Source organism: Coenobita brevimanus, chromosome 49, assembly GCF_032717465.1.
Source record: "Coenobita brevimanus isolate Jiangsu-jjx chromosome 49, ASM3271746v2, whole genome shotgun sequence".
Classification (NCBI taxonomy): Eukaryota; Metazoa; Arthropoda; class Malacostraca; order Decapoda; family Coenobitidae; genus Coenobita; species Coenobita brevimanus.
The window spans coordinates 6,417,486-6,445,120 of record NC_137002.1 but is presented as its reverse complement, the minus strand read 5'-3'; the positions used below and the strand labels follow the sequence as shown (position 1 = coordinate 6,445,120).

General features: G+C 40.7%; 2 protein-coding genes across 2 annotated transcripts; one reads left to right on the top strand and one right to left on the bottom strand.

The window, feature by feature from the left end:
* Positions 1-230: 230 nt before the first annotated feature.
* On the bottom strand, positions 231-3,769 carry ND-B16.6 (NADH dehydrogenase (ubiquinone) B16.6 subunit). Its single transcript, XM_080272042.1, has 4 exons — positions 3,668-3,769; positions 2,467-2,545; positions 1,943-2,051; positions 231-1,241 (listed from the first exon to the last, which is right to left on the bottom strand). The coding sequence occupies exons 1-4, from the start codon at positions 3,753-3,755 to the stop codon at positions 1,071-1,073; spliced, it is 447 nt and encodes a 148-aa protein (XP_080128168.1). The 5' UTR covers positions 3,756-3,769; the 3' UTR covers positions 231-1,070.
* Positions 3,770-4,216: 447 nt separating this feature from the next.
* On the top strand, positions 4,217-16,671 carry LOC145399423 (rab-like protein 2A). The gene is made up of 7 exons (XM_080272041.1): positions 4,217-4,335; positions 6,733-6,948; positions 9,669-9,778; positions 13,778-13,839; positions 14,747-14,876; positions 15,780-15,877; positions 16,321-16,671. Exons 2-7 carry the CDS (start codon positions 6,815-6,817, stop codon positions 16,414-16,416), a joined length of 630 nt encoding a protein of 209 aa, XP_080128167.1. The 5' UTR covers positions 4,217-4,335; positions 6,733-6,814; the 3' UTR covers positions 16,417-16,671.
* Positions 16,672-27,635: the final 10,964 nt, after the last annotated feature.

Here is a 27,635-nt window from a genome sequence, read left to right as displayed (position 1 = left end):
AGCCAAATGGTTTCTTGTAACCCAGGAAACCATTCATTATGTAGGGTGGTGACCATATAACCAAATGGACACTTGGTCTGGTAGATTAAGGCACTCAGTTGGATGCCCTTAGGTGATAACATTGAGCGATGATTGGGATTTATTGCTCATTACACCAACTGATAATTTCATTCATCTACATAAAGCCCTCCTATTGAAGGACTTAATTTTGTGTACTGCACTGATGGAGAATGAATAACACCTTTCTCAACACACGTCACTTTATTGTTGTCAGTGTTGAACATCACAAGTATGGATAATAATATGGTAACAGTTAACCAAGTACATTATTTCAATTATACCAGACACTATATACAGCTGTAACTCCTCACTCAAATACATTAAGTTACATGTATGCTATACTCATATACATCATTATGATGAAGACTAACCCAAACAGTTGACTTTAAACTGAATTCACGGTGTACCATTCACTTTGTATTTATGGAGCTTCTAACATAATATCATTCCTTTATTTGTATTCATATAGAAACTTTATAAACATAAAAGTTAGTGGGTCACTGAAACATACATAACAGTGTAGCAGAAGCCATCACGAATGATTCCAATGCTTACGATTCCTTAGTTGGCTGAATCTGATGAGTTAATTACACCTATGGTCATAAAGTGAGTACTTGAATAACACACTGCTCTGGGCTGACTATGTCCCTTAATCAACTTAGCATGGCTAAAAAGTTGAACAAGACTAATGGTAATGGGATGATGCCAAAATAGTGCAATGAAACACCAAGATCTCCCCCCTCATTTCCTAGCATGGAAGTATATACTCCAGTAATTGAAATTCCTTTATATTTATTCTAAGTCCTAAAACTGTGTACTATTTGGATTTGTTTCAAGTCATACTCTTGGCAAGGTACTTTTAACTCTATTTATGGCATCAAAATCCCTGCATTGGCATAGTACTTTTAACTGAATTTTTTGAGATGTCACAATCCCTGGCCGAGTATTGCAACTGAATTTAAGTTTCAAGTAACAATTTTTCAGTCATGACATATTGGCTGCACACCAGCTTAAGTAGTGAGAGTAAGGAGTGTCTTCCTGTTGTATGCCTTGGTGGGACCATGCACAAAGTACTCCTGGACAATGGGGTCAACGAATGTGTTCTCTGGTACGGTTTTGTAGATAGGCTCACCGTACAGCTTACCAACCTCCCAGCCCTCAACGCCGGCCATCAACTTCTCCTGTAGGTCAAATAATGCATGTTACTTTACACTCATCTGGACACCTGGTGGTCTAGTGAGTTAAGGCACCCAAACAGATGTGTGCAAAAAGGTTTAAGTCCAAAGTGGTAGTTGGGATTTATTGCTCACACAGTGCCTTTCAGGGATGAGTAACTAATCACTCTCACCTTAACTGCTGGGACTAAGCAGCCTACCCCAGGCCCCTGCACTCCAATAAAGAACTGGCTGATAGACAAGGCAGACAGAATTTCCACTTATACAGTTATGTGCCATGGGCGGCCTGGATTAATAGGCCTTCATGCATTGTCCCATCTAGTCATTACACCCTTCTCCCACAAGGCTTAAATGATCTTCCACAAAACCAATCAGCATATAAAAAAATCCTTGCAAATACCACCACACCAGTCTTGGTTGAGACAGTCCTAGCATGTACTTGATATGCACAGCTGGTATTAGCACTACTGTAAGTAGTGATATGTGATGGTGTTAGGCATGTAAAAGAACTATTTCATACTTTGGTATATCCATCCTTTTCTTCCTTGACACATCTTATCAGAGAATCAAATATAAAAAAACATACTAAGCCTCTCAGGAATATCTGCCAGCAGAGGAAGTGAGAAGAAAAGGCGAAATATTAAGTGCATTTACCGGTACGTCTCCCACTGTACCTTGTCTACTGAGTGCTTAACTAATGCACTGACCTCTTCACTGCGGTTTCGTCTCACTTGCTTCAGGAACTCGCGATCCCTCTCAGCAATAAGGAGAGGCTGCAGGGCCAGCTTACCACTCCGCATCTCTATCTCTTCCTCTCTGAAAATAACACACCAATCACCACCATCATAATCATTATCCTACTCCTCTTCCTCCTCATCACTGGTGTGGTAGGCAGGGGCATGCACCATCCACTCATATGAAATACCTGTAGTGTCACTTTCCACAGATTCAACACAAGTGGCAAACTAAATGGTTTCCCATGACCCCAGAAACCACTGACTAATACCTGTACAGTACTGAGTGGTTACCATATGGAAGCCTGGTGGTCTAGAAGGTTTAGGTACTGCAACTGGATGTAGACAGGCTATAGTTTAGACAGACAGAATATAACAGAAGGGATTATGGTAAATGAAACTGTTTCAAACCCAGTTTTCTCTGAAGGAGAGATTAATAAGTTGTGTGTCAATCTAGGCGGGGAGGGGGTTAAGGCAGCAGTGGTACACAGACCCACCTTATGGCCTTGTAGGTACGGTAGTAGAAGTAGCCAGCCACAGCAGTCAGCACTGAAAACCCGGCAAACAGCTGGTACCCTGAAACACATTACAGTACTGTATTACTTCTTGCTTAGGGGGTTGTTCAGCTAGACTGCCTAAGGAACAACTACTACTTCTTGCTTGGGTATGCGGCTGGATCATGTGTTCGGCTCAGGGAAGATGGACGCCCCTGCCCTGCACAGTCCCAGTTCACCCTTGGGCAAGGTGTACTGTACCACCTGTTAGCCCAGCAAAAAGGTAGAAGGTGGGGGGTTACCATCATCCTGGGAGGTACTACCATAGGAGTGACATGGAGCCTGGTAGCTGGCCTTTCACAACACTCCCAGGCAAGGAACTCAATCACATTTCCCAAGTACTGTAGTCAAAGTCTAAGCTGAGACTACTACTCATACATATCTCCTATACACAGCTTTTCCTCTTGGGGACTATGTCCCCTCCATTTTCCCTGTACCTCACCATGTGAAGGGACGCTGTTCTGACCCTGGCAAAGCACTGTCTGCCACAGGAAGGCAACTGCTTACTTGTGGTCAATGGGTCTGCACAGCCAGATAGACCAGGGTGGAGCAACAACAACTGGATACTGGTTTAATATATTTCTATTCATTCTTAAAAAGCTGTTATGACTATATATATATATATATATATATATATATATATATATATATATATATATATATATATATACTGTATACAGATGCAGTATGTACTGTATACAAGCATGCTGTAGCCTTTATAAATGATAAGATAGGACGATACCGGTATATTTTTCTTTTTTTGTCTTTCGTAAAACCTGCCTGTAGGTGAGAAAAAGGGTCAGGATGATATGATGATGATAATGATTTTTTTCCCTATGATGTCCACATTATCATTATTATCCCGACATTTATTCCCACCTACTGTATGTTAGAGATGGGGTATTTAAATCCTTAGCATGAAGGGATTATCATTTGCCATATGACCTAGGTTTGTATATTGTATCAAAATCTGCAAAATCATGCTTTAAAGTAAACTGAGTACTGTACATTATATTTCACTCAAAAATTATTATGTTCAATGAAATTTGCTTTGAGGATTATCTGGCATTACAATCTTTTACCCCTACTGAACTATATCTTAGCACGCAGGAATTCCAGACCTCGAGCAACTTCATCAGCTTACCTGAGAAATAGGATCTGGCTGGGATTCTTGTGAAATTAATGGGGGCATAACCCCCTTTGGGAGGCAAATCCTGAGTCGGTGCCGCCATCTTGCCCGGCTCAGCTGTTACACAGAAAGAACAATCTCGTACTTTCAGTTTTTTGGTACTCTTTTCTTACAGCCCTTTTACATATGCAAGTCTCATGAAAAACGAATTGAATGTCTGACCCACAGCCTTTCAAATATTATTCTACATTTGAATATTTCTTAGCCAAGTATAATAATGTGTACAGAAGTGAGATTAACTATATTTAGTGTTTATTGAAAACATTGGCAGTATGATTCGGGCAAATAAAATTACGGCGGACTTCCTAAAGCGAATTGATCTTTAAAATCAGTCAGTCCTTAACCAATATTTTTGTATGGAGCATGGTTTTGCATTTTATTTTATAACTATTTGCAATGCACTTTTTGAAGGTTTAAGTTTCGTAAAAGCAGCGAGGTTACTATCTGAGAAGATATACTCCGTGTTACATGACGGCCGAAAACCCCGGAGCCGGGAGCTCGAAGGGGCCATCCAAATTCCTTCAGTGTCAAATTTCCAGTAATTGGTTTTATGTGCGAAGGCAGAAAAGATAGTAGTTTCTGTAAGCCATTGATTGAAAGGATAATTTGTACATACTCGTTAGGTAAGCCATACTTTTCGTTGACACTGATTATTCTCAATCCACAATGTGAGCTTAGAAGCTGACTTGGCACATGGGGTTAACCTAGGGATCAATAATCATGTACCCTGTGACTGTCCCTGTCCCTTGACTACTGTATATATATGCATGATATGGTTCCCTATTTATATTGATGTTATATGATACTTAGGCAATGGTTTTGTTGTTTATAATATTGAATTAGCGGAATGTGAATTGATTATTGCCAATTTTCAAATTAACAGTGTTTACATTTTAGCTGGGGCAGAGATGCATACAAGTGTCACCCCATTACCATCCATATAAGTAGAATATAATTTATTTGTCTCATGTATAGTTAATATTTCATGATATTGTCAATACTGTATACAGTATGCAGAATGAATCACACAAAACATAGGCTAGGTGTTGACAGTTTGAAGAAATTAGTAGCAGTGGAGTGATAAGTGATAATTTGAATTTTATAAACCCTGTTTCAGAAGATACTCATAAATTTTTCCTCTGTGTAGGTATTTATTAATATAGTTGATTTCTAAGGAAACTCCCCGTACTGTTGTTTGCAGATGATACTGTGTTGTTGAGTGAAGATGAAGGGGAGCTGCAAGGCTTGGTGGATGAGTTTGGGAGAGTGTGTAAGAAACGGAATCTAAAGGTGAATGTAGGGAAGAGTAAAGTGATGGTCTTTGAGAGGGGTGAAGTCAGTGAATGTACAGCGAGGTTGGATGGTGAGGAATTGGAAAATGTGAGTACGTTTAAGTACTTGGGTAGTGTGATGAGTAAGGATGGAGGTTTGGAGGGTGAAGTGCTTGAAAGGGTACAGCAGGGAAGAAAGGTTGCTGGTTCTTTGAAAGCAGTGATAAGCAGTAGGGAAGTGACCATGGAAGTGAAAAAGTTACTACATGACAGCATTGTGATACCAACTCTAACATATGGAAGTGAAGCTTGGACATTGTTGGAAGGACACAAGTCAAGAGTGAGAGCAGTGGAAATGAGTTATTTAAGAGGAGCCTGTGGAGTCACAGGGAGAGACAGGCTGACGAATGAGGATATAAAGGAGCGTTGTGATGTGGATGTGGATGTGATAGGAAGCGTTATGAGGAACACACTGAGGTGGTTTGGCCATGTGGAGAGGATGGAGGGTGAAAGACTGACGAAGAGAGTGTATGTGAGTGAGGTGGAGGGGGGAAGAGGGAGGGGGAGGCCGAGGATGAGATGGAGGGATGGGGTGGAGAGGTATATGAGAGCTGGGGGTGTGAGTTGGGAGCAGGGCAGTGAAATGGCGGGGGACAGGGCAACTTGGAGGCTGGCCACCCCAAACGGGATTGAGGCGTCTGGCAATAGATAGATAGATAGATTTCTAAGGCCTTTCCTTTGCAAATTGGATTGAGGTGATTACCATAATAAACTTCAGGGGAATGGTAGGAGAAGCCCCCAGAGTTTCTGTAATTGTTATTGGTGATAGAAAAGAATGTCAGCATCAAATTAATTGCACACACAAAAAAAAGGGAGTATAAATTTGAATATAATAATGAGAGCGAACTTAAAGATAGATGCAACACACCAATCTGGCAGCACTCTTGCCCCTTATCTGTCTGCTTCTTTAATGCAAGAGTTATACTCTGTCATTTGTGTTGCAGATCACCTTTGGAGCTGTCATCTTAAGTTTGTGTCTCCCATGTCTGTTACTCCCAGTCTATTAAAACACAGTGTGTCCAGACATCTCAAAATTAATGAATTTTTAATTTAACATTACGTACTTTGTTCTGGTTTTCATTAGAACGCTTTATGAGCTATTATTTTCTGGCTCTTTCCTCATTTCAGGAAAAAAGAAATACTATCTCTATCTATCTGTCTATAGCCAGATGCCAGAATCCCATAAGGGGTGGCCGTTTGTCTTTGAGTCAGTGGTTCTACGGGGAGGGGCACTAACCCTCCACCAACCCACTTGTTGACACGTACGGAACGGTTACCACTCAGCGTTGTAATTGGTTTCCTGGATTACAGGAAACCATTAAGCTTGGCACTCAACAGAAGCCACCTGAAAAGTAAAGAGGAGTAATAAAAAGTGACAGGAAAGATAGGAGAAATAGCAAGAGAGGGAGGTAGACACAGGAAAGGAATGATAAAGATCAAAGAAGAAGTAGGCAGCACAAAGTCAAGTGAGTGAATGATAGTGAGAAGTAGGAAGAGAGGAGGGCAGACCAAAAAAGACTGGCAAAGGTGAATGAAGACGTTGGCAGCACTGCATTAAGTGAATGGATGATGATGAGAAATAGGATGAGAGGAGGGCAAACACAGAAAAAGAATGATAAAGGTGAAGGAAGAAGTAGGCAGCACCACACATCAGATTATCCAGCAAGAAATATTGTTTTGTTTTTCCAGCATCAGGAAGTAAGGGTGTCTCAGGGTGTAGTGGGAGAGTGTACCACAGTATACCACACACTCAGATTCTTCGTGTGTAGCCATGTCGGGTGATGAGGGTGTGGAAAAGGATGCGCAGGGTGAGAGCACTCGTCTGGACTACGACAAGAGCACCAGCAAGGGAGAGTTGGCTGTTAAGGTGATATGCCTCGGCGATAGTGCTGTCGGAAAGTCAAAGTGAGTGGTAGAGATTATTCTATCTATCTATCTATCTATAGCCCGACGCCCTAATCCCGCAAAGGGTGGCCGCAGACAAAACGCCTCCAAGTCACTCTGTCACCCGCCATTTGACTCCCCTCCCCCCAACTCACCCCCCCCTCCCTCATATACCTCTCAACTCCATCCCTCCACCTCATCCTCGGTCTACCCCTCCCTCTCCCTCCCTCCACCTCACCCACATACACCCTCTTAGTCAGTCTTTCACTCTCCATCCTCTCCACATGTCCAAACCACCTCAGTGTATTTCTCCTAATCTTTTCAACCACATCCACATCTACCCCACAACGTTCCTTCACTTCTTCATTCGTCAACCTGTCCCTCCATGTCACTCCACATGCTCCTCTCAAGTAACTCATTTCCACTGCTCTCACTCTTGACTTGTTCCCCTCTTGCAAGGTCCACGCCTCGCTTCCATACGTCAGGGTAAGGATCACAATACCATCATGCAGAGACTTCTTAACTTCCATACTCACTTCCCTATTTCTCATCACTGCTTTCAGCATGCCTACAACCTTCCTTCCCTGCTGTACCCTTTCACGCACTTCATCCCCCAAAGTTCCATCCTTACTCATCACACTACCCAAGTACTTGAATGCACTCACATTCTCCATATCCTCACCATCCAACCTCACTGCACACTCTGTGACTTCATTCCTCTCAAACACCATAACTTTACTTTTGTTTACATTAACTTTCAGCTTCCTCCTCCTACACACTGTCCCAAATTCATTCACCAAACCTTGCAACTCCCATTCATCTTCACTCAACAATACTGTATCATCAGCAAACAGCAACACCGGAAGCTTCCAAATCTCACCCTCATTCGTTAGGGCCATCCCCACATCCACTGCCCTACCTTGTACCTCCTTTACGACCCCATCCATATATATATTAAACAGCCATGGAGACATTACACACCCCTGTTTCAGTCCCACATTGAGATCAAAGAACTCACTCAGCTCACCATCCACTCGCACCGTAGCCCTAGCTCCCTCGTACATACTCTTCACAGCACTCAACAATTTCCCCTCCACTCCATATATTCTTAATACCTTCCACATACCTTTCCTATCTATTCTGTCATAAGCTTTCTCCAAGTCCATGAAGGCAGCGTACACTTTCCTTCCCTTCTCTAGATACTTCTCCACTAAACATCTTAGAACAAATATCTGATCTACACACCCTTTTCCCTTCCTAAATCCCCCTTGTTCTTCTCCAACTAGCTCCTCTGTCATATGCCTAACCCTATCAATGAGTATTCTACCATATATTTTACCAGTCACACTAAGAAGGCAAATACCCCTATGGTTACCACATACTTCTCTCTCCCCTTTCCTTTGTACAGAGGAACAATTATACCTGATTTCCAGTCCTCTGGAACCCTTCCCTCTTCCCAAGCCAATCTACACAACTTCCATATCCACTCCACAACAATCTCACCCCCATACCTAAGCATTTCACCACATACTCCATCAATTCCTGGGGCCTTTCCCAGCTTAATCTTCTTCATCGCTTCCACTACTTCCGACCTACTGATCTCTTCCTCCCTCCTCTCATCTCTTCTTCTCCCAGCCATTCCCCAACCACTTATACTCACACTGCTCTCACTCTCTACATTCAACAAATCCTCAAATAGTACTATTGTTATTATTACTGATCATTATTATTATTATTATTTTTTTATTATTATTACTCATTATTATTATTACTACTACTACAGTATTGTTAGTACTATTATTATTATTATTACTTGTGTTACTGTTATCACTTTATTAATTATCATCATCATCATTATGTAATCCTGTGTTGCCCCATGAAGAGCATAGGAGCCCGGGGCTAGGCAAGTTGGTCCTGACATTTAAGATGAGAGTGACCAGCCTCACTCATCCCAGAGTGGCATTATGTGAACAATAAACCCCAACCATCCCTTGGCTATAAACCTACACAGGTTTAATCTGGTTGGAGTGCCTTACTTACCCACTAAACCACCAGGTACTGCAATTTAGTTGTATGGTTAGCACCCAGCGTAGTCATTGGTTTCCTGGTGTACAGGAAACCATTTGGCATGTCACTCAGTTTAGGGTCACCCATAGACAGTAGGAAAAGGAAAGAATGAAGGAAAGAAAGACAGAAGAAGAAGAATTATTATTATTTTTTAGCTTTAAGAATTATTTTAAATACAGTATAACTTTTGTGAATGCTTTTCACTCTTTATGAATGGCATGTTCCAAACTGTTTTAGCATTCATTTCTTCCGTTTGTAGGTGTATTGGCACTTGTTTCATTAGCTTCGTTTGGGTAGGGTTGGAGCACCCAGTATGCCTTCAGGTGACTCTACACTGAATGACAAGCCAAGTGGTTTACTGCAACCCAGGAAGCTATTTACAGTTCTGTGGTGGGTGTTAACCATATAACTTAATTATGCCTGGTGGTCTGATGGGTTAAGGCATTCTATCTGGATGAGGCTAGCAAGGTTTTGCATCCAAAGGATGGTTGTTATTTTTGAAAGTGTCCTCCATATCAGGCTTCCCCTTTTCAGACTCACACCCCCTTCTGTCAAATACCTCTGCACCCCATCCCTCCATATAGTCCTGGTATTGATAATAGTGTTATTGATGATGCTAATGATATTAGTGTTGATGGTGATGATGACAATGATGATGATCTTGTTGCCTTCAGGCTGGTGGAGCGTTTTCTGATGGATGGGTATCAACACCAACAACTGTCCACATTTGCCCTCACGCTGTACCGCTACCGCACCAAAATTCAGGGCGTTGATGTATTAGTAGGTGAGGATGCTTGCACACACACACTGGTATTATTTTGTACAGTCATCCCTTGTCGTTTGCAGTTTAGACATTGTCAGTGTTGGTTATTAAAGGATGAGTAAACCATCCCAGTATACACAAGTTTAAGGTATAAGGGAATATTTAGGAGAATTTGTTAAATAATCTAAAAATACACTTTAAGCAAGTTTTCCTTAATGTCTGGTGATGTTTTGGGGTCACTGCAAAGGGTTTATAGGCAGTCACATAGTTAAATCATGGCTGTGGGTGACCTTTTTGATGGATTTTCATTAATTTCATTTTTTGACCACCTCAAAGAAAACAAGGCATGACTGTACCATAGTTGACTCTTTCATTGTGATAATTTCATTTATGTATGTATATATTTATTTATTTAGCTATTTCAGGGTGATTATTTTTTATTTTTACCTCGGTATGATAATTTTATTTAGTTCATTCAGTGTGATAATATGAGTTGGAGCAGATGGGGGACGTGGAAGGTGTGTGTAGAATATTTACAGAAGAAATATGTGCAGCATGTGATGTGGTGTGTGGAAGGAAGAGAAGACGGAGGGGGGTGCAAGGAACAGCGTGGTGGACTGAAGAGGTGAAACGGGCTGTGGCACAAAAGAAGAAAGCATACAATGAATGGATGAGAAATAGGGGCGTGGAAGAAGTTGAGAGGCGGAAGAGAGAGTTATATGTAGAAAGAAAGAGAGAGGTGAAAAGATTAGTAAGAGAGAGTAAGAAGAGAGTGGATGAGGAATTTGGAAGGAATTTGAGTTTAAAGTGGAGGGACTGTAAGAAAATGTTCTGGAAAGAGGTGAAAAGAGTAAGACAGGGTGGAAGTGAAGTTAGCAGGGGAGTGAAAGATAAAAATGGTAGATTACTAGTGGAGAAGGGAGAAAAAGTGAGCAGATGGAGAGAACACTTTAAGGAATTGTTGAACGTGGAGAATGGAAGTAATGCGAGTATAAGTGGCTGGGGAATGGCTGGAAGAAGGAGGGAGGTGAGAAGACAGGAAGAAATCAGTAGGATAGAAGTTGTGGAAGCAATGAAGAAAGTTAAATCAGGGAAAGCCCCAGGAATTGATGGAGTGTGTGGTGAAATGCTGAAGCATGGGGGAGAGATAGTAGTTGAATGGATGTGGAAGATGTGCAGATTGGCCTGGGAGGAAGGTAGAGTCCCGGAGGATTGGAAGTCAGGTATAATTATTCCCTTGTACAAAGGAAAAGGGGAAAAAGAAGTGTGTGGTAATCATAGGGGCATTTGTCTTCTTAGTATAATAGGAAAAGTGTATGGTAGGATGCTTATTGACAGAGTTAGAGAAAGAACAGAGAAATTAGTTGGAGAAGAACAGGGAGGCTTTAGGAAGGGAAGAGGTTGTGTAGATCAGATATTCATTCTCAGATCTTTAGTGGAAAAGTTTCTAGAGAAGGGAAAGAAGTTGTATGTGGCATTCATGGATTTGGAGAAAGCATATGACAGGGTGGATAGACTAGGATTGTGGAAAGTGTTAAGAATATATGGAATAGATGGGAAGTTGTTGAATGCTGTGAAGAGTATGTACGATGGTGCGAAGGCTGCAGTGCGTGTGGATGGTGAACTAAGTGAATTTTTCTCTTTGAAAGTTGGGTTGAAACAGGGATGTGTCATGTCTCCATGGTTGTTCAATCTGTACATGGATGGGGTAATAAAAGAGGTACAAGGTAGGGTAGTGGATGTTGGAGTGGCCCTGGTGAGAGAGGATTGTGTTTGGAAACTCCCTGTACTGTTGTTTGCAGATGATACCGTGTTGTTGAGTGAAGACGAAGGGGAGCTGCAAGGCTTGGTGGATGAGTTTGAGAGAGTGTGTAAGAAACGGAATCTAAAGGTGAATGTAGGGAAGAGTAAAGTGATGGTCTTTGAGAGAGGTGAAGTCAGTGAATGTACAGCGAGGTTGGATGGTGAGGAATTGGAAAATGTGAGTACGTTTAAGTACTTGGGTAGTGTGATGAGTAAGGATGGAGGTTTGGAGGGTGAAGTGCTTGAAAGGGTACAGCAGGGAAGAAAGGTTGCTGGTTCTTTGAAAGCAGTGATAAGAAACAGGGAAGTGAGCATGGAAGTGAAAAAGTTACTACATGACAGTATTGTGATACCAACTCTAACGTACAGACGTGAAGCTTGGACGTTGTTGGAAGGACACAAGTCAAGAGTGAGAGCCGTGGAAATGAGTTATTTAAGAGGAGCCTGTGGAGTCACATGGAGAGACAGGCTGACGAATGAGGATATAAAGGAGCGTTGGGGTGTGGATGTGGATGTAATAGGAAGCGTTATGAGGAACACACTGAGGTGGTTTGGCCATGTGGAGAGGATGGAGGGTGAAAGACTGACGAAGAGAGTGTATGTGAGTTAGGTGGAGGGGGAAAGAGGGAGGGGGAGGCCGAGGATGAGATGGAGAGATGGGGTGGAGAGGTATATGAGAGAGGGGGGTGTGAGTTGGGAGCAGGGGAGTGAAATGGCGGGGGACAGGGCGACTTGGAGGCGATTTGTTTGTGGCCACCCCAAACAGGATTGAGGCGTCTGGCAATAGATAGATAGATAGATAGTGTGATAAATTTCTCTTCTTTTTTTTTCTGTATTCTTGCAGCTTTCAACATTTTTATTTAGCATATCTTCTTCAATCAAATGAAATTCTTTATGTCTCCATGTATTTTTACTTAGCTTAGGAGAGATATACCAAACTGGAAGAATTAGATACAGCTTTCATTAACCTCTTCACCACATGGTAACTCTTCTAAGTTGAATAAAATCCCAGGAATCAGCAAAAAAGAACGTCAGTCAGTTCCAAGTACTGTAGTTAACCTATGCAGATATAGGCCCGTACTCTGATTGGTTAAAGGAGCGACCTAACACCTTTTCCTAAGCTGTTTATTTTGCTTATTACACCTTATTGTCCTGTGATATGCAAATGCAAATCATTCTGATGTTGCCATACTCTGCATAAATAACCTGCAAAGGATACAAACCACCCATATCCAGAAATAAATTGCTAAGGAAGAGGTGCCAGGGAGCCTCCTTACCTGATGAGAATACAGACTGTAATGTAATTAGTAATAATTTCAGGCGTCATAATGGAGTATATCAAGTCTTTAACAGCACAGTGTTTCAAACAGCTGGGTTATGTGGGTTTTATTAGTAAGGTTTTATGTAGACTTTTCTGTTAATGAAGGAAGGATGTTTACTTAGGTTGCAATATATTACAGTTTTATTTGAGTTTTATTAAGAACGTTTTCTGTACTCTTTTCTGTTAGTGAAGGAAATACTGTTTACCGAGGCCTTTTCTGTTAGTGAAGGAAATACTGTTTACCCAGGCTGCAATATATTACAGTTTTATCGATAAGGTTTCTGTTGACGAAGGAAATTTGTTTACTTAGGCTACAGTATATTCTATCTATCTATCTATCTATAGCCAGACACCAAAATCCCATAAGGGGTGGCCGTTTGTCTTTGAGTTAGTTGTTTTACGGGGAGGGGCACTAACCCTCCGCCAACCCACTTGCTGACACGCAGGGAACACGTATCAGTTGGTTATATAGTTACCACCCAGCGCTGTAAATGGTTTCCTGGCTTACAGGAAACCATTAGGCTTGTCACTCAATGTAAAGCCACCTGAAAAGGATAGAAGAGTAATAAAATGTGACAGGAAGGATGGGAGAAATAGCAAGAGAGGAGGACAGACACAGAAAAAGAATAATAAAGGTGAAAGAAGAAGTAGGCAGCACTACATCAAGTGAGTGGATGATGGTTGCCACCACCTACAGTATATGAACAGTTTTATTTATAAGGTATTCTGTAGACCTTCCGTTAATGAAGGAAGATTATGTACTTTGGCAGCGGCGTATTACAGTTTCAGACTTGCTGGTACTGTATTTCAGACTTGAGGGTGATGAGAGTTAATGAGGTATGCTGGAGACTTTGTATGATCAAGCTGCATTGTACTGAGACTCTCCATTGTTTCAGACTTCTGGGATACAGCTGGACAAGAGAGATTCCAGACAATGCATCCTTCATATTATCATCAGGTACATACTGTTGATTTTGTTGTTATGGTTGTCATATTAGTGATGTATGTGTTCCAGTATATCAACTTTTCAGTATATCCGGTATTTGGTTCTGGAAATTGGGTAGCATTGTGATCTTTAACTTGGACTTTTTTTATTTTATTTATGTGGAATTAGTGGTTAAAATAAAAGACCTAATAATATATATGTCTTGTCTCCAGTTGTTTTATTTCTGTCTTTCTGCCTGTACCTATCCTATCTGCATCTGTTGGTTTATTGTTATGTCTGTTTATCTATCTTTGCTTCTATGTATTTACTTCTTTCTCCTGCCCACCCAGCAGTCTTAGTGTTTATTGGCACTGATAACAGGACAGTCTTATATTTGAGACAGGCAGTTCTCATCACCAGTCAGGGATGCATTGCTACATATCACATGTTTTGCTCTTGAATATAATACCACAATTTCAGGAAGTTTGCAGATTAGATTAGTAATGGGCAGTAGTGAAGCACCAGTAGGTAGCTTTCCATAATTACTTAGCAAAACCAGCAATAAAAAAGGTGATATACAACATTGATTATGTGCTTCACCTTTACTTTATTATACTTTTCACCTTAACTTGGCCCCTTTTTGTGGCTTGTTTATGTACGGGAGCTCAGTGACAAAAAAACATCGTTGCAGTTCTACAGGGTTTCCATAGCACTATCTTAGAACTAGCATCATATTTTAGTTTTAATCCAGTGTTATAGCGTAGCATGCTAGGTTAACACATGGCATTTTGAGTTGATTGTCCCATCATTCACTAAAATTTCAGGATACAATCATACACACCATTTCTAATAAAGGGAAACTACTTTAAACATCCCAGAAAGTAATACCAAGCTAAAATAGTAAGAGTGCTCTATAACCTTACTCTTCCCCATCTGACAGGCCCACGCAGCAATCTTGGTGTTTGATGGTACTCGTAAGGTGACATACAAGAACCTGCCCAACTGGTACAAGGAGTTGCGGCAACACCGGCCAGAGATACCATGCTTCTGTGCTGTTAATAAGATTGATGGTGTGTGCTCTCTTTGTATAATCTCTGTTTAGGCTAACAGTCTAGTGGTTATGATTGGAGTGACAGTCCCACCTTGCTTGTACGGATTTTAATGGTAGTTGTAGTTTAGCCCTCGGTTCATCTGAAACATGAATCAGTGGACTGCTGAATGATGTCATTTTCTACAGTCCACCATCCTCCTTGTAAGGAATTGGGAGAGGACTGAGAGATGCTTATAAGCCAGGCAGCTCCACAAGCCAATTGTATCAGTGCCACCGTGTGAAGGAGTTACTAACCGTACCAGCACTGCATGGGTTTTTAAGCTCAGATATGGCTGGCAGATTTTTGAATATGTAGAAAGTAGCCTGTTTTCCCCTACTGCAGGCTACCATCCTCCTTTCTGGGGAGATAGGAAGTAGTTGAGAAACATTTATATAGCTGAACCACCCAGTTTTATCAGTGCCATTACACAAAGGCATCCCTCTCCAGCATCTTAGTGACGAGTTACGATAAGAAAATGAATTGTTTGTAGGTTTAGTGTGAGAAATCTGAAGTTATCATTATTATTATTATTATTATTATTATTATTAATATTATTATTATTATTTTTACCTCTGCAGGAACCAGTGATTTTTAGGAAAGTGGTCATAAGTTTGTTTGTTAATATGACCATAAAAATATGCAAAGAACATGAATTTTTAGGGAAGCAGGAGTCAGGATTTCAGGGGCTTGAATGGTGTGTGAATTAGAGTGTTGCCTATTTAACTGTGCAGACTTTTGCTAGGTCTTCTGTCAGGTTTTGCTCTCTGGACCCTTCCTTACTCCATGCTGAGGTGGGGAAAGAGGTCTGGATGCTGCTGCTGGTGATGATGATGATTGTAACTGTTTGGCCAAAGAAACCTGAAGTCATTCTTACCTCTGCAGAAAATGAGGAGATTGCGGGGAAGAGCTTTGCATTCCCAGAGAAGAACAACATCCCCATGTACTACGTTTCAGCGTCCAGTGGCACTAATGTTGTGAAGGTGAGATACAGTATTCAGAATTATATTGTTAGACTGGTCTGCATAAATCATAAGAAGAACAAAAATATCTTCTTAAGTTCTCATCAGAATCTTAGGAAGTGCTAGTTGTAGTACAGTACTGTACATGGCTGTTATTTGCATTGCCATAAAAGTAAATTACAGATCTAATACACATGTTTCATGTGTTAGTCTATAATACAGTAGATGTACGGTATTTAAGATAAAATGTGTGCATGTACTGTGTGCAATATTACATCTAAGTTAGCCAGTAGCAAACAGTTTCCTTTAGCTAATAGTGAGTACCAGATACCAGCCTGAGAGTATTACTTCTATCACCATTAACATGTTTATAGTTAGGAAAATTTTTGTATTCAGCCAATAATTAGTATATTAGCCTGAGAGTGTTAATATATATATATATATATATATATACTCTTTAACAGCTGTTCAAGGACGCCATTAATGCAGCGTTTGAATACAAGAAAAACCCAACGGATTTCACAGACCAAATCATGGAGGAGTTGGAGATGGATATCTGATGAGATCAATCTGTTTTAAGTTACTGTGTACATTTGTATAAGGTAGGAGATACGATTGGTTGTTTTTTAGAAAGTTGATGAATTAACACATGTTTTCCCTTATCTTCTTTGAAATGGTGATGTCTTCACGTATTGTATTCTTGTTCTGCCACAGGATGCTGTACTCAGCTTATGAGAGTTTCCTAGTAATGAGGACAGCAAGAATATGATATAAAAAATGTTGCCGTATTCATAAGGTTAATGGATGAAAGATACTAACCCTTCAGCCTCAGGGAATAATAAGACTATAATTTTTTCAAGACATTCTCTGGTGGAAAGGGTGAAGGAGTATGATATATAGTTGTTGAGTCATAGATATATGTAGTTATTGACCAGTTGTTTAAGGTAGTGTCACTGTATGGCATATAGTTGCACTATGTGTAGGAATGGCTACACTTTTTCTCTATATTGGCCTAAAGTTGACATCTGTCTATCTTGAATACTGAGTTACAGTGATAAATGAACACAAAAATAAGATGCTAGTTACAAAGAAGTGCTATGGGAAGGATGTAGAGCCATAATAATAATAATATTTTTTTTTTATTAGTACAGTATTATTTTTTCCCATTAAGCTATGTGAAATAAACAGCAGAGGACAGAAATGTATGTTTGTGTGTGTCCGTGCGTGAGAGAGAGAGAGAGAGAGAGTGCATGCATGTGTGCCCGAGAGAGAGAGTACCTTAATTCAGCAAGTACGGTATTATAAATTAAGAATAACAGAGGGTAAAAGCTAATACAGTCCGTCCATGCTAAAAGTTTAAAATATGTATAGTTAATGCAATACTTAGAATTAAACAACATTTAAATGAGACATTCTTTTGGCTTATGATAAAGGCGCTGTTAGAAGAGATACCGGTATACAAATTGCTTTTCTATTGAATTATGGTAATTTTATAGGGGAAAAATAGGTGTTAATTCACCAGTAACTTAGGAATGAACCACCCATCTGTCAATTTATTGCCTAATTCTGTGGTGCCTCGTAGGCATATCATGAAACACTCTTAGGTAGAGCAACCATAAGTTAGGAGTATATGTCACCATTTAAAATGCAATATTTCTCTGTCGTTAAGTTTACATTGGTTGTGACTGTTTCCGTCCATATGAGAATTGATATTGGTAATAGCAGGCCTTGATCATACGATGTTTATATTGCTGATGTTGTTTGGTGTTTTGCCATAAGAGAATATTTAAGTGTGTACTGGTATATTAACCCTTAGGCTGCCGCGGCCTTAAACATTTCCTGTCCGTGGTATGGGAAAACCGATTTAAAAAATTGTGTTTTCATCATGTGTTTTGACCCACTTATATCTAACCAAACATGCTAACATCTTAGTCAGACAATGTTTACACTCCACACTGACAATTTGCCACCCATTCATCAAGCATAAGCATGTAGTAGACACGAAAAATGACCGAAAAGTTCACAATATTTCATGTGGCACTTCAGGAATGTATGACAGTCTACCGATTGGCATTTCCAGAATGCTATACACAGCCAAGGGGTTTAGTTTGATGGTTTCTACTCTCTTAATGCTATTATTTCGCTCAGCTTGAATACAATACTGTATTTAAATGCACACATATCAGGTATAGCGTTAATAGCAACCAAAGATTACGAGTTAAGGCTGTATGGTAGTAAAACCAAGTACAGTAATGTATATGTACACTGCCATATTCTTGTTGGGTTAGGAGATGTACTAGCTCCTCTGTATTACCACTTAATATTTGCATACTCATGCTAACATTAACTTGCAGTATGTTATTAATGTTATTAATGTTAATACAGTACAGTACTAGGTTATATTTTAACCTTATGATGTACCTAATTTTTTTATTTATTTATTTTTTTGACAAATGCTGAGCACAGACATCCATGGGCTGTAGGAATTAAAACGATAAACAGTTAATAACATACAAGGAAATATTAAAGTGTGTTATGATTATTTTTTAAAAATGTCAGAAAGGGACACCTTCACATGTTGGCACTGATATAACTAGATGGCTTTATTGCCAGGTTAAATAAACATCCCCCATTGCTCTCCCTATCCCCTGAATGGAGGATGGTAGACTGCAGAAGATGGTTATGTTCAGATGAGCCCAGGGCTTGAATTATTGCCAGTAAAAAAAATTAATAAAAGTAGAGTTGCCACTAGACAGTTTCCTAACACTTTCATTGTTCTAACCTCTAGAACTCACTAGTGTATGATATTAACCTGGACTATTGTAAGGACTAACACTGTTGTATCAAATTGTATGTATTCTCTAGTCATTAACAGTTAATTACAAACTAATATTATGGTATTTACTATGACAACACACTGATATAAGGAGTGACTGTATTGTATCATTCTGTATTTAGCCTCTAGTCATATACAATTTCAGGCTAATTATGTTCATTAACATTATCCTGTAAATGCTTAGCACATTTACTGCAGTAGATAATGTCAGTAAAATGCTGATTTTCCTCGTTTTATCACCATATTATTTATGACCGAGAATTTTTAAGGTTGGCCTAAATTGATTATCCAGGTTGTTAAAAAAAAAAAAAAAAGTCACATTATTCTTAGTAAATGTTGTTCAGCCTAAGCACCCTGTATTAAATCTTTGACTGCAGTGAGTATCTGAGCATAATACAATTTTTCATGATAAGCTGGAATTAAATGCAGGATTTTTTTTTTTCTCAAAGCATTATTCTTGAAGTTTTTGACATTTTTGGTGCTCTTGCTTTCTATTGAGTACAGTAAAACCATCCACCTTTCACCCCCCCACATACTCCCTCACTCCAACTCCATCATATGTATGTATAATCCATTCCAAATTAAAGTTACTGGTGATGGAGATAGAGGAGGAAGTGAGGGTAGGTTTGGAAGGCTGTGAGAAGAGGCTGAGTGTAATTATGATTTGGAATGGACTAATTTCAAAGTAGACAATACAGTATGCAGTTAAAAGATGAAAATAAGTAGTCAGTGTAGTAGCTTGAATAACGTTAGTAAAAGACAGTGTACCTTTTTTTTTTTTTTTTTTTTTTTTTTTTTTTAATGGTCCGTCCAGTTGAAGCAGCATGTATAATAACAAATAATGCAAGTAAGGGATTTTGTGCCTTTATTCACAGTCCATCCTGATGTGCATTCCAGTTTATGACATTTTGTGCTCATCATCCAGGTATTATATATTAAAAAAGTGCTATGAATTACAGTTTGTGGAGTTTTTTGTTGCCTTTGTCCTGAAATAATACTGGTCATTGGTATTTTGATGGGGTTTTGCCATTGAAGAGTCTTCGATTCTTTTGAAGGCATGTCTCCCTCAGCTGAATAAACATGTCTGGTGGTTAAGTAAACGTGTTCATGTTAATGTTGTGATAGTGTGATGGATGAGACTGTGTGTTGTGGTGTTAGAGGCTTGTATTGCAGTGTGGGCACAGTGGATTATTTTTTAGTGTATTTTGTGTTGGTTCCGTTGCAAAGGGTGAGGCTGCATCATGGTCTAACGATACTTTTTTTTTTTTTCCTTAGTTTTCCAAGTTGGCCTAAATTGCCCCTTCTTTGTCTTGAAAACTAAGATGTAAGACTAGATTAATGGTAGAATATGGTTCTTGTCATGATGGTAGTGCTGTGAAAAGAATGTAGGGCTGTAGGATAGTTTTAATCTACCACAGAGGTACAGTATGTGAAATAAGCTGCAAAAGAATGAAAATCTGGGTCAGGTAAAGGAGAAAAGAGTTTAGGTGCACTCGTGTCCTCCTGGGTAGGGGAGTTTCTGAGGGGTGGATGTCTGTTGGTGGTTCATGAAGGATGCTTTTTGGCTGGATAATTTGGTTAGTTGGAAGTTTTAGATGGCTGTGATGGCTAATTGGTTATATACATGTTTGGGAAGTGTGGTGTTGGGTGGAGGAGGGAACTTACTGAGATACTCTGTGTAGTGCTAGGTGACTGTTTTAAGGTCTGTAGAGGGGTGTGATGCAGCATTAAGTAACTGAAGGGTGAGATGGGTCTTGAGCTGAAGTGATGAGGTGTGTGTCACACCTATTCTTATCAACCTTGATTGGAAGTGTTTTTGTTTCTTTATGTAGATGATCTGAATTTGTGGTTTTAGCACTTTTTTTTTTTTTTTTTTAAGGTGTTGTTTTGAGTTTAGATGGGGACACTTACCATCCATTCACTTGATGTAGTACTGCTTTGGGTGTCTGCCCTTTCCTCTCTTCCTTCCTTCCTCTTCTGTCTTTCTTTTCTTCATTCTTTCCCCTTCCTTCTGCCTATGGGTGACTACACTGAGTGACAAGCCAAATGGTTTCCTGTACTCCAGGAAACCATTTACTATGCTGGATGGTAACCATACAATCATATTATGGCGCCTGGTGGTTTAGTGGGTAATTAAGGCACTCCAATTGGATTGAGCCAGTGAAGGTTTATATCCAAGGGATGGTTGGAGTTTATTGCTCACGTAATGCCACTTAGGGATAAGTGAGGCTGATCACTCTCATCTTAAATGTTCAGGACCAACTTGCCTAACCCCGGTCTCCTACACTCCTCGTGGGGCAACATAGGATTGGATGATGGATGGATGGATGGGTGGAAAAGGCCCAGTATATACTGTACAACAGTTGTGCTTATGTCTGGTGGATAATAGTGTAGAGTTTACAGTTGGAATGGATGAAAATATAGTCCATCCATCCATCATCCAATCACATGTATAAAATATAATATTTTAAGACGAAAGAAAGAATAATGCAGAAAATATTACCTAAGATATGGCATGGTATCATATGACAGTCGTTGTGAAGTGGATTAAGTGTTCCTTTGTTTGAGAGAGAGAGAAAGAAAGAGGGGGGAGGGGGAAGAAGCAGTGGAAGTAAGAAGTGACTTGGTGAGGGTAGAAGATGCAAAGAATGGAGAGATCAGGATAGGGAGGGGGAGAGAGGGAGAAATGGGGAGGAGGCAGGTATGAAAAGAAGAGAGAAAGGAAAGGAAGAGGAAGAGAGATTGAGAGGAGGGTAGTGGAAACAGGAGGAAGGCAGAAGGAGGAGAGGAAGGGAGAGAACAAAGGGAGAGGAAAGGAGAGAGGGAAAAAAGAAGAAAAGAGGAAGGGAGGGGAAAGAGAGGGAGGAGGGAGAAACAAATAAAGGGGAATGGAGCAGGGAGGGAAAGAAGGAAATAAGAAGGGAAGGGAAAATGAAGAGAGGCAGTAGGGAAGGTGGTGGAATGAGAGAGAGAGGAGAAGAGAACTTGGGGAAAAACAGTAAAAGAGAGAGGAGAAGAGAACTTGGGGAAAAACAGTAAAAGAGAGAGAGAGAGAGAACTTGGGGAAAAATATTATGAAATTTAAGTTAATGCACATGAATTTGATCATTATGTATGGTTGTATTAAGGGTGAAAGTTAGATTGGTATGGAATTAATGGCACCGCACCTGGACTAACCACATTCTAGTTCAACGCATGCCCTACCCTACCCTACCCTACCCTACCCTACCCTGCCCTACCCTGCTCTGCCCTACCCTACTCTGCCCTACCCTACTCTGCCTTACCCTACCCTACTCTACCCATACAACCTCAATCTTCACCACCCTACCTGCCCAGTCACTAATTTTGCCACCACCACCACCACCACCACTACTACTACTACTACTACTACTACTACTACTACTACTACTACAGCTACTACTGCTACTACTAAAACTATGACCATCCCCCATACCATACCCACTCATCTACCATACCTACCCCTTCATCTGCCCCTACCATCCAATCTACCCCTACCACCCCATCTCCCATCAACACATAGCCGGTCTTGGAATGTGGGATGATACGTTTTTTTTATTTTTTTAACATTAATTTAGTGGAGGAAAATTATGGTCTTTTTTTGTATCCCTTCAGTACGAGTTTTTTTTAATGGATTTTTATATGTGTATGGGATTGTGTGGGTATAGAGAGATGGCCATAGAAAATGTTGATTTTTCATTGCGCTTGCCAGCCTTGAAGTAGTAGTTGTAGTAGTAATAGTTGTAGTAGTAATAATAATAATAATGATGATGATAATGTCTAAAATACCTGATATTAAAGTTAATTACCACTGATAAGAGAGCAGAATAAAAAGTCACTCAAAACAGGTTCACCAGAAGGAATGTATGGAGAGAGAGAGAGAGAGAGAGAGAGAGAGAGATGTAAATGACTATGCTAAAATTCTCCATATAGGACACCTCAGTCCCCCTTGCCCTCTCCTCCTCCTCCCCCACCTCCTCGTTGACCGGTAGATTGATTTTATAGACTACGAAAAAATTTTATAGGAAAGTAGAAAGCAGTCAAGGAGCGTGTACCTCCGCTAACGCCAATAACATTTACGATTTAATACTGTAATTCCACGTTCCTACCAGACGACTTCCACGGTCTCACATAGTTAACTCTACGGTTCTTAGTCTTCCCTGTTACACAATCTAAGAGAGTGCATACCTCCGCCGGTAAAACTGCATCCGGATTCAGCTTAAAATGTGTATGGATCAGCTTTTCCCACTGCCCATTGATCCACTAGATTCCAGTGAAATTCTTAACAGCTTTTTTAGACATCTTGTACACCAACGGACAGACCTAAGTGAATACATAACCTCCGTTCAGCTTCGTTGAGTAAGGTAATAACGCGCGCGCCAGAGAGAGAGAGAGAGAGAGAGAGCAAACCTGTTCCATCCTCACCTCTCTCCTTCCCAGACTATCCTTTCTCTCTCTCTCTCTCTCTCTCTCTCTCTCTCTGCACAGTCTAATCAGTTAGTTTTTTGAGGCCTAGTAGTCATCCTAATGCCTCACTCTTCTATACTGTAGGTTGTACACCTACTTCGGCTGTAATACTGACCGTCCATATTGAATACAAGCATGGGAGTCTCATTCAGGGCTGGTTTCATGGTATCAGCTTTTTTATTTTTTATTTTTTTAATGACTTCGGGGGACAGGGCGACGTGGAGGCGATTTGTTTGTGGCCACCCTTTACGGGATCGAGGCATCTGGTAATAGATAGATAGATAGACAGATCTCCAAGCTGGATCTGGCATCATTTAGGTCAGCAGTCCACTACATTACCACTTAGTCACTACCTCAAGTTGCATGAATTCGTATAGCAGTTCTAAAAAGACGGGGGTGGGGGTTATCTAATCAGACGCCCTCATTCCGGAAGCGGTAGCCACAAACGAATCGCCACCCTGTCTCCCTTCATCTGGCTGCCCTTTCTCCGTCTCATACCTCCCTCATTCATTCTTCTCGTAATGGAAGTTGTTAATAATTTTATGTGCTGTGTTGTCTGATATTGGTATTTACTGTTTACGTGTGTGTGTGTGTGTATGTGTGTGTGTGTGTGTCATATAGTTCCAAAGTGTGTGTGTGTGTGTGTGTGTGTGTGTGTGTGTGTGTGTGTGTGTGTCATATAGTTCCAAAGTGTGTGTGTGTGTGTGTGTGTGTGTGTGTGTGTGTGTGTGTGTGTGTGTGTGTGTGTGTCGTAGTTCCAAAGTGTGTGTGTGTCATAGTTCCAAAGTGTGTGTGTGTGTGTGTGTGTGTGTGTGTGTGTGTGTGTGTGTGTGTGTGTGTCATAGTTCCAAAGTATGTGTGTGTGTGTGTGTGTGCCATAGTTCCAAAGTGTGTGTGTGTGTGTGTGTGTGTGTGTGTGTGTGTGTGTGTGTGTGTGTGTGTGATAGTTCCAAAGTGTGTGTGTGTGTCGTAGTTCCAAAGTGTGTGTGTGTGTGTGTGTGTGTGTGTGTGTGTGTGTGTGTGTGTGTGTGTCGTAGTTCCAATGCGTGTGTGTGTGTGTGTGTGTGTGATAGTTCCAACGATTTATTTGTACTGAAGATATTTTTTATGCAGTGTAAAGATGATTAGTACGCAGTGCATCTATCGCATTATTTCTGAAAGCAGTTTATATGATCCTGAATTCACCTTGACTCTCCAAACAGACCCAGAACAGTACCTACAAACATTCTGTCATGATTGCAACACATCCGGCCACATTGTGTACGTGGGAAGCTTGTGTATTTTCTCTTCTCTTATTATTAACAGCAATTCGTAACCCTTTGACCCCGAACCAGGAATTATTCTTTTTGACTGACGTAAGATTATTTATATTCGGATCAGAGACACTTTTTACATCAGCAACGCGAATACGAACCCCTTCATTACCGTAACGTCGTTTATATATTGATTTAGCTCTCTCAGGCGAGTGTATTCAGCTTAGGAGAGACTTTAAGAGCTGAAGAGGCTTTTTTAGTATTATTTTCCTCTTAACTCCTTCACTACGAGAGGTTTTGCTAAGGTGAAATCGTCAGGAGGTAACAAGAATGAAGACGGGAGGATATTGAAAGGGTAAACACGAGTGAGGCAGAATTCTTAGCTTAAAAAAGGAGAAGAAGAATGGTTTGGTAGGCATGAATAATATAATGGAAAACTGAAGTAAAAGTAATTGAACAGGCCAAGAATCCGCTAACATTGGAGGAAAAATGCGTAAGACCAAACGTGAGAAGCAACGGCAGAAGAACCGCTACATTGGGAAGTCCCGTTAGTTGATGCGTCCCAGCAAAGTTTCTAGATATTTTTTGTTGCATAGTATTTTTTTGGTGATTAATTGAGGTTTTGGGTTTTACAGTAGACGAATGTGAGAGTCTGGGGTGTAGTTGAATGGTCTGGAAGTCTAGTGGTCTGGAAATGATAGGCACTGTGGGAATGTCAAGGGAAAACACAAAAACTTGAAAGACAGAGAGTAAGGAGGTCGGACAAGATGCCAGTACGCGCCGTCGCTCAATTTTCCCGCCAATTAGGCTTCCAATAATGAGGTTGAGGCTAGCCACGGCAAACATAAGTAGCCCTGCTTTGTTGTGTCTTGCAAGTGCATCCATAATGGTTCCATAAATACAGTTAAACTCAAATGCTAACCCCCTCCCCTGTAATTTTGGCCGGGAATGTAGCATATGACTCGTTGTGGAGTATTATCATGAGCACTGTAGTTGAAAATAAGAGTGTGCGCTCTCCATCTGTCTCTGTGCCCCCCCCCCCCCCCCCCAAAAAAAAAAAAAAAAAAAAAAAGTGCAGTTACAAATACTCTCCGCTTTAACTTGGACTAAAATCACCATCCATATTATATAGGTGTCTTTGGTGCTAGTTGTGCCGGGTTAATCCACATCTACCTTATACTCTTTTCACTTTAACTTTGCTTAAAATTGTCATCTCCTTACCTTGGCCTAAAATTGTCATCTCCATCTTGAATGCTGAGTTGTAGCTATAGAATACGGTGTTATTCACAGAGTGCTATGGAAAGGGTTATAGAGCCGTGGCATTGTCTTTCTGCCACTGAGCTACGTACGAAATGAGCTGCAAAAGGACGAAAACCAGAGCCAAGGTTTAGTGAACGAACTAGAGTTGTGTTGGAGGAGGCAGATGGGAGAATGGGAGGCGGTATTTGCACTTGTAGGTCAGTGTGTCTTCCCGCCTCAACGTTCGCTTCTTCCGCCATCATTTTTTTTTTTCGTTCTTTTTTTTTTTTAGTCATTTATGTCGCATCTACGCATAGTTCCCTGGTCTCGTTAGCCATCTGTGGAATCTAGACCATTGACTTTTACGCAGACAGCAGCAAATACGCGAAACTGATGACCGCTAGTAGAAGGCGTTGGCAAGATTTGAGATTTTCGGAGGATCGGTGACAGGAAGAGGGAGGAACAAGGGGGTATTGTCTTTGGTAATATTTATGCCTTTTTGTTTTAGTCACACCCCGCGGAAGAAACTGTGACCGAATTTGACCCAGTTACCCATAGTTACCCAGATGATGTAGGGATATTCCAGTTACCCATAGTTACCCAGATGATGTAGGGATATTCCAGTTACCCATAGTTACCCAGATGATGTAGGGATATTCCAGTTACCCATAGTTACCCAGATGATGTAGGGATATTCCAGTTACCCATAGTTACCCAGATGATGTAGGGATATTCCAGTTACCCAAATAGTGTAAGGATATTCCAGTTACCCAGATGATGCAGGGATATTCCAGTTACCCACAGTTACCCAGATGGTGCAGGGATATTCCAGTTACCCACAGTTACCCAGATGGTGCAGGGATATTCCAGTTACCCACAGTTACCCAGATAGTGCAGGGATATTCCAGTTACCCACAGTTACCCAGATGATGCAGGGATATTCCAGTTACCCACAGTTACCCAGATGATGCAGGGATATTCCAGTTACCCACAGTTACCCAGATGGTGCAGGGATATTCCAGTTACCCATAGTTACCCAGATAGTGTAGGGATATTCCAGTTACCCATAGTTACCCAGATGGTGCAAGGATATTCCAGTTACCCATAGTTACCCAAATTGTGTAAGGATATTAACCCCCTCATGATGGGGACAACTCAGGCGATTTTATTCAGCTGAGAGAGTCATAGGAGCCTCTCTCTCTCTCTCTCTCTCTCTCTCTTAAGGTCACCGATCAAGGTTAAAACAGGTCAAGGTTGGAAATTTTCGATTGATAATATTTAGACCCGGCTGACTCTCTCTCTCTCTCTCTCTCTCTCTCTCTCTCTCTCTCTCTCTCTCTCTCTCTCTCTCCATTATTCATAATATCGGCACTCCGCCTCCTCTGTTAACTTCCTGTTAACTTTCATTCTCTCTCTCTCTCTCTCTCTCTCTCTCTCTCTCTCTCCATTATTCATAATATCGGCACTCCGCCTCCTCTGTTAACTTCCTGTTAACTTTCATTCTCTCTCTCTCTCTCTCTCTCTCTCTCTCTCTCTCTCTCTCTCCATTATTCATAATATCGGCAGTCCGCCTCCTCTGTTAACTTCCTGTTAACTTTCATTCTCTCTCTCTCTCTCTCTCTCTCTCTCTCTCTCTCTCTCTCTCTCCATTATTCATAATATCGGCACTCCGCCTCCTCTGTTAACTTCCTGTTAACTTTCATTCTCTCTCTCTCTCTCTCTCTCTCTCTCTCTCTCTCAGCCATTGCCAGCAACTTTCTTCTGTTCCTTTTTTTTTTTTTTTTCCCCTGCAGTTCCTCCATCCTACATCCTGTCCCTTATCTCTTTCTCCCTCTCGCTTCCAGGATCTCTCTCTCTCTCTCTCTCTCTCTCTCTCTCTCTCTCTCTCTCTCTCTCTCGTTTTTCCTGTTTTTTCTTCTGTTGTCTTCCTCAACTCTCCTATCTTTTCTCCCTCTCTCATCATTAT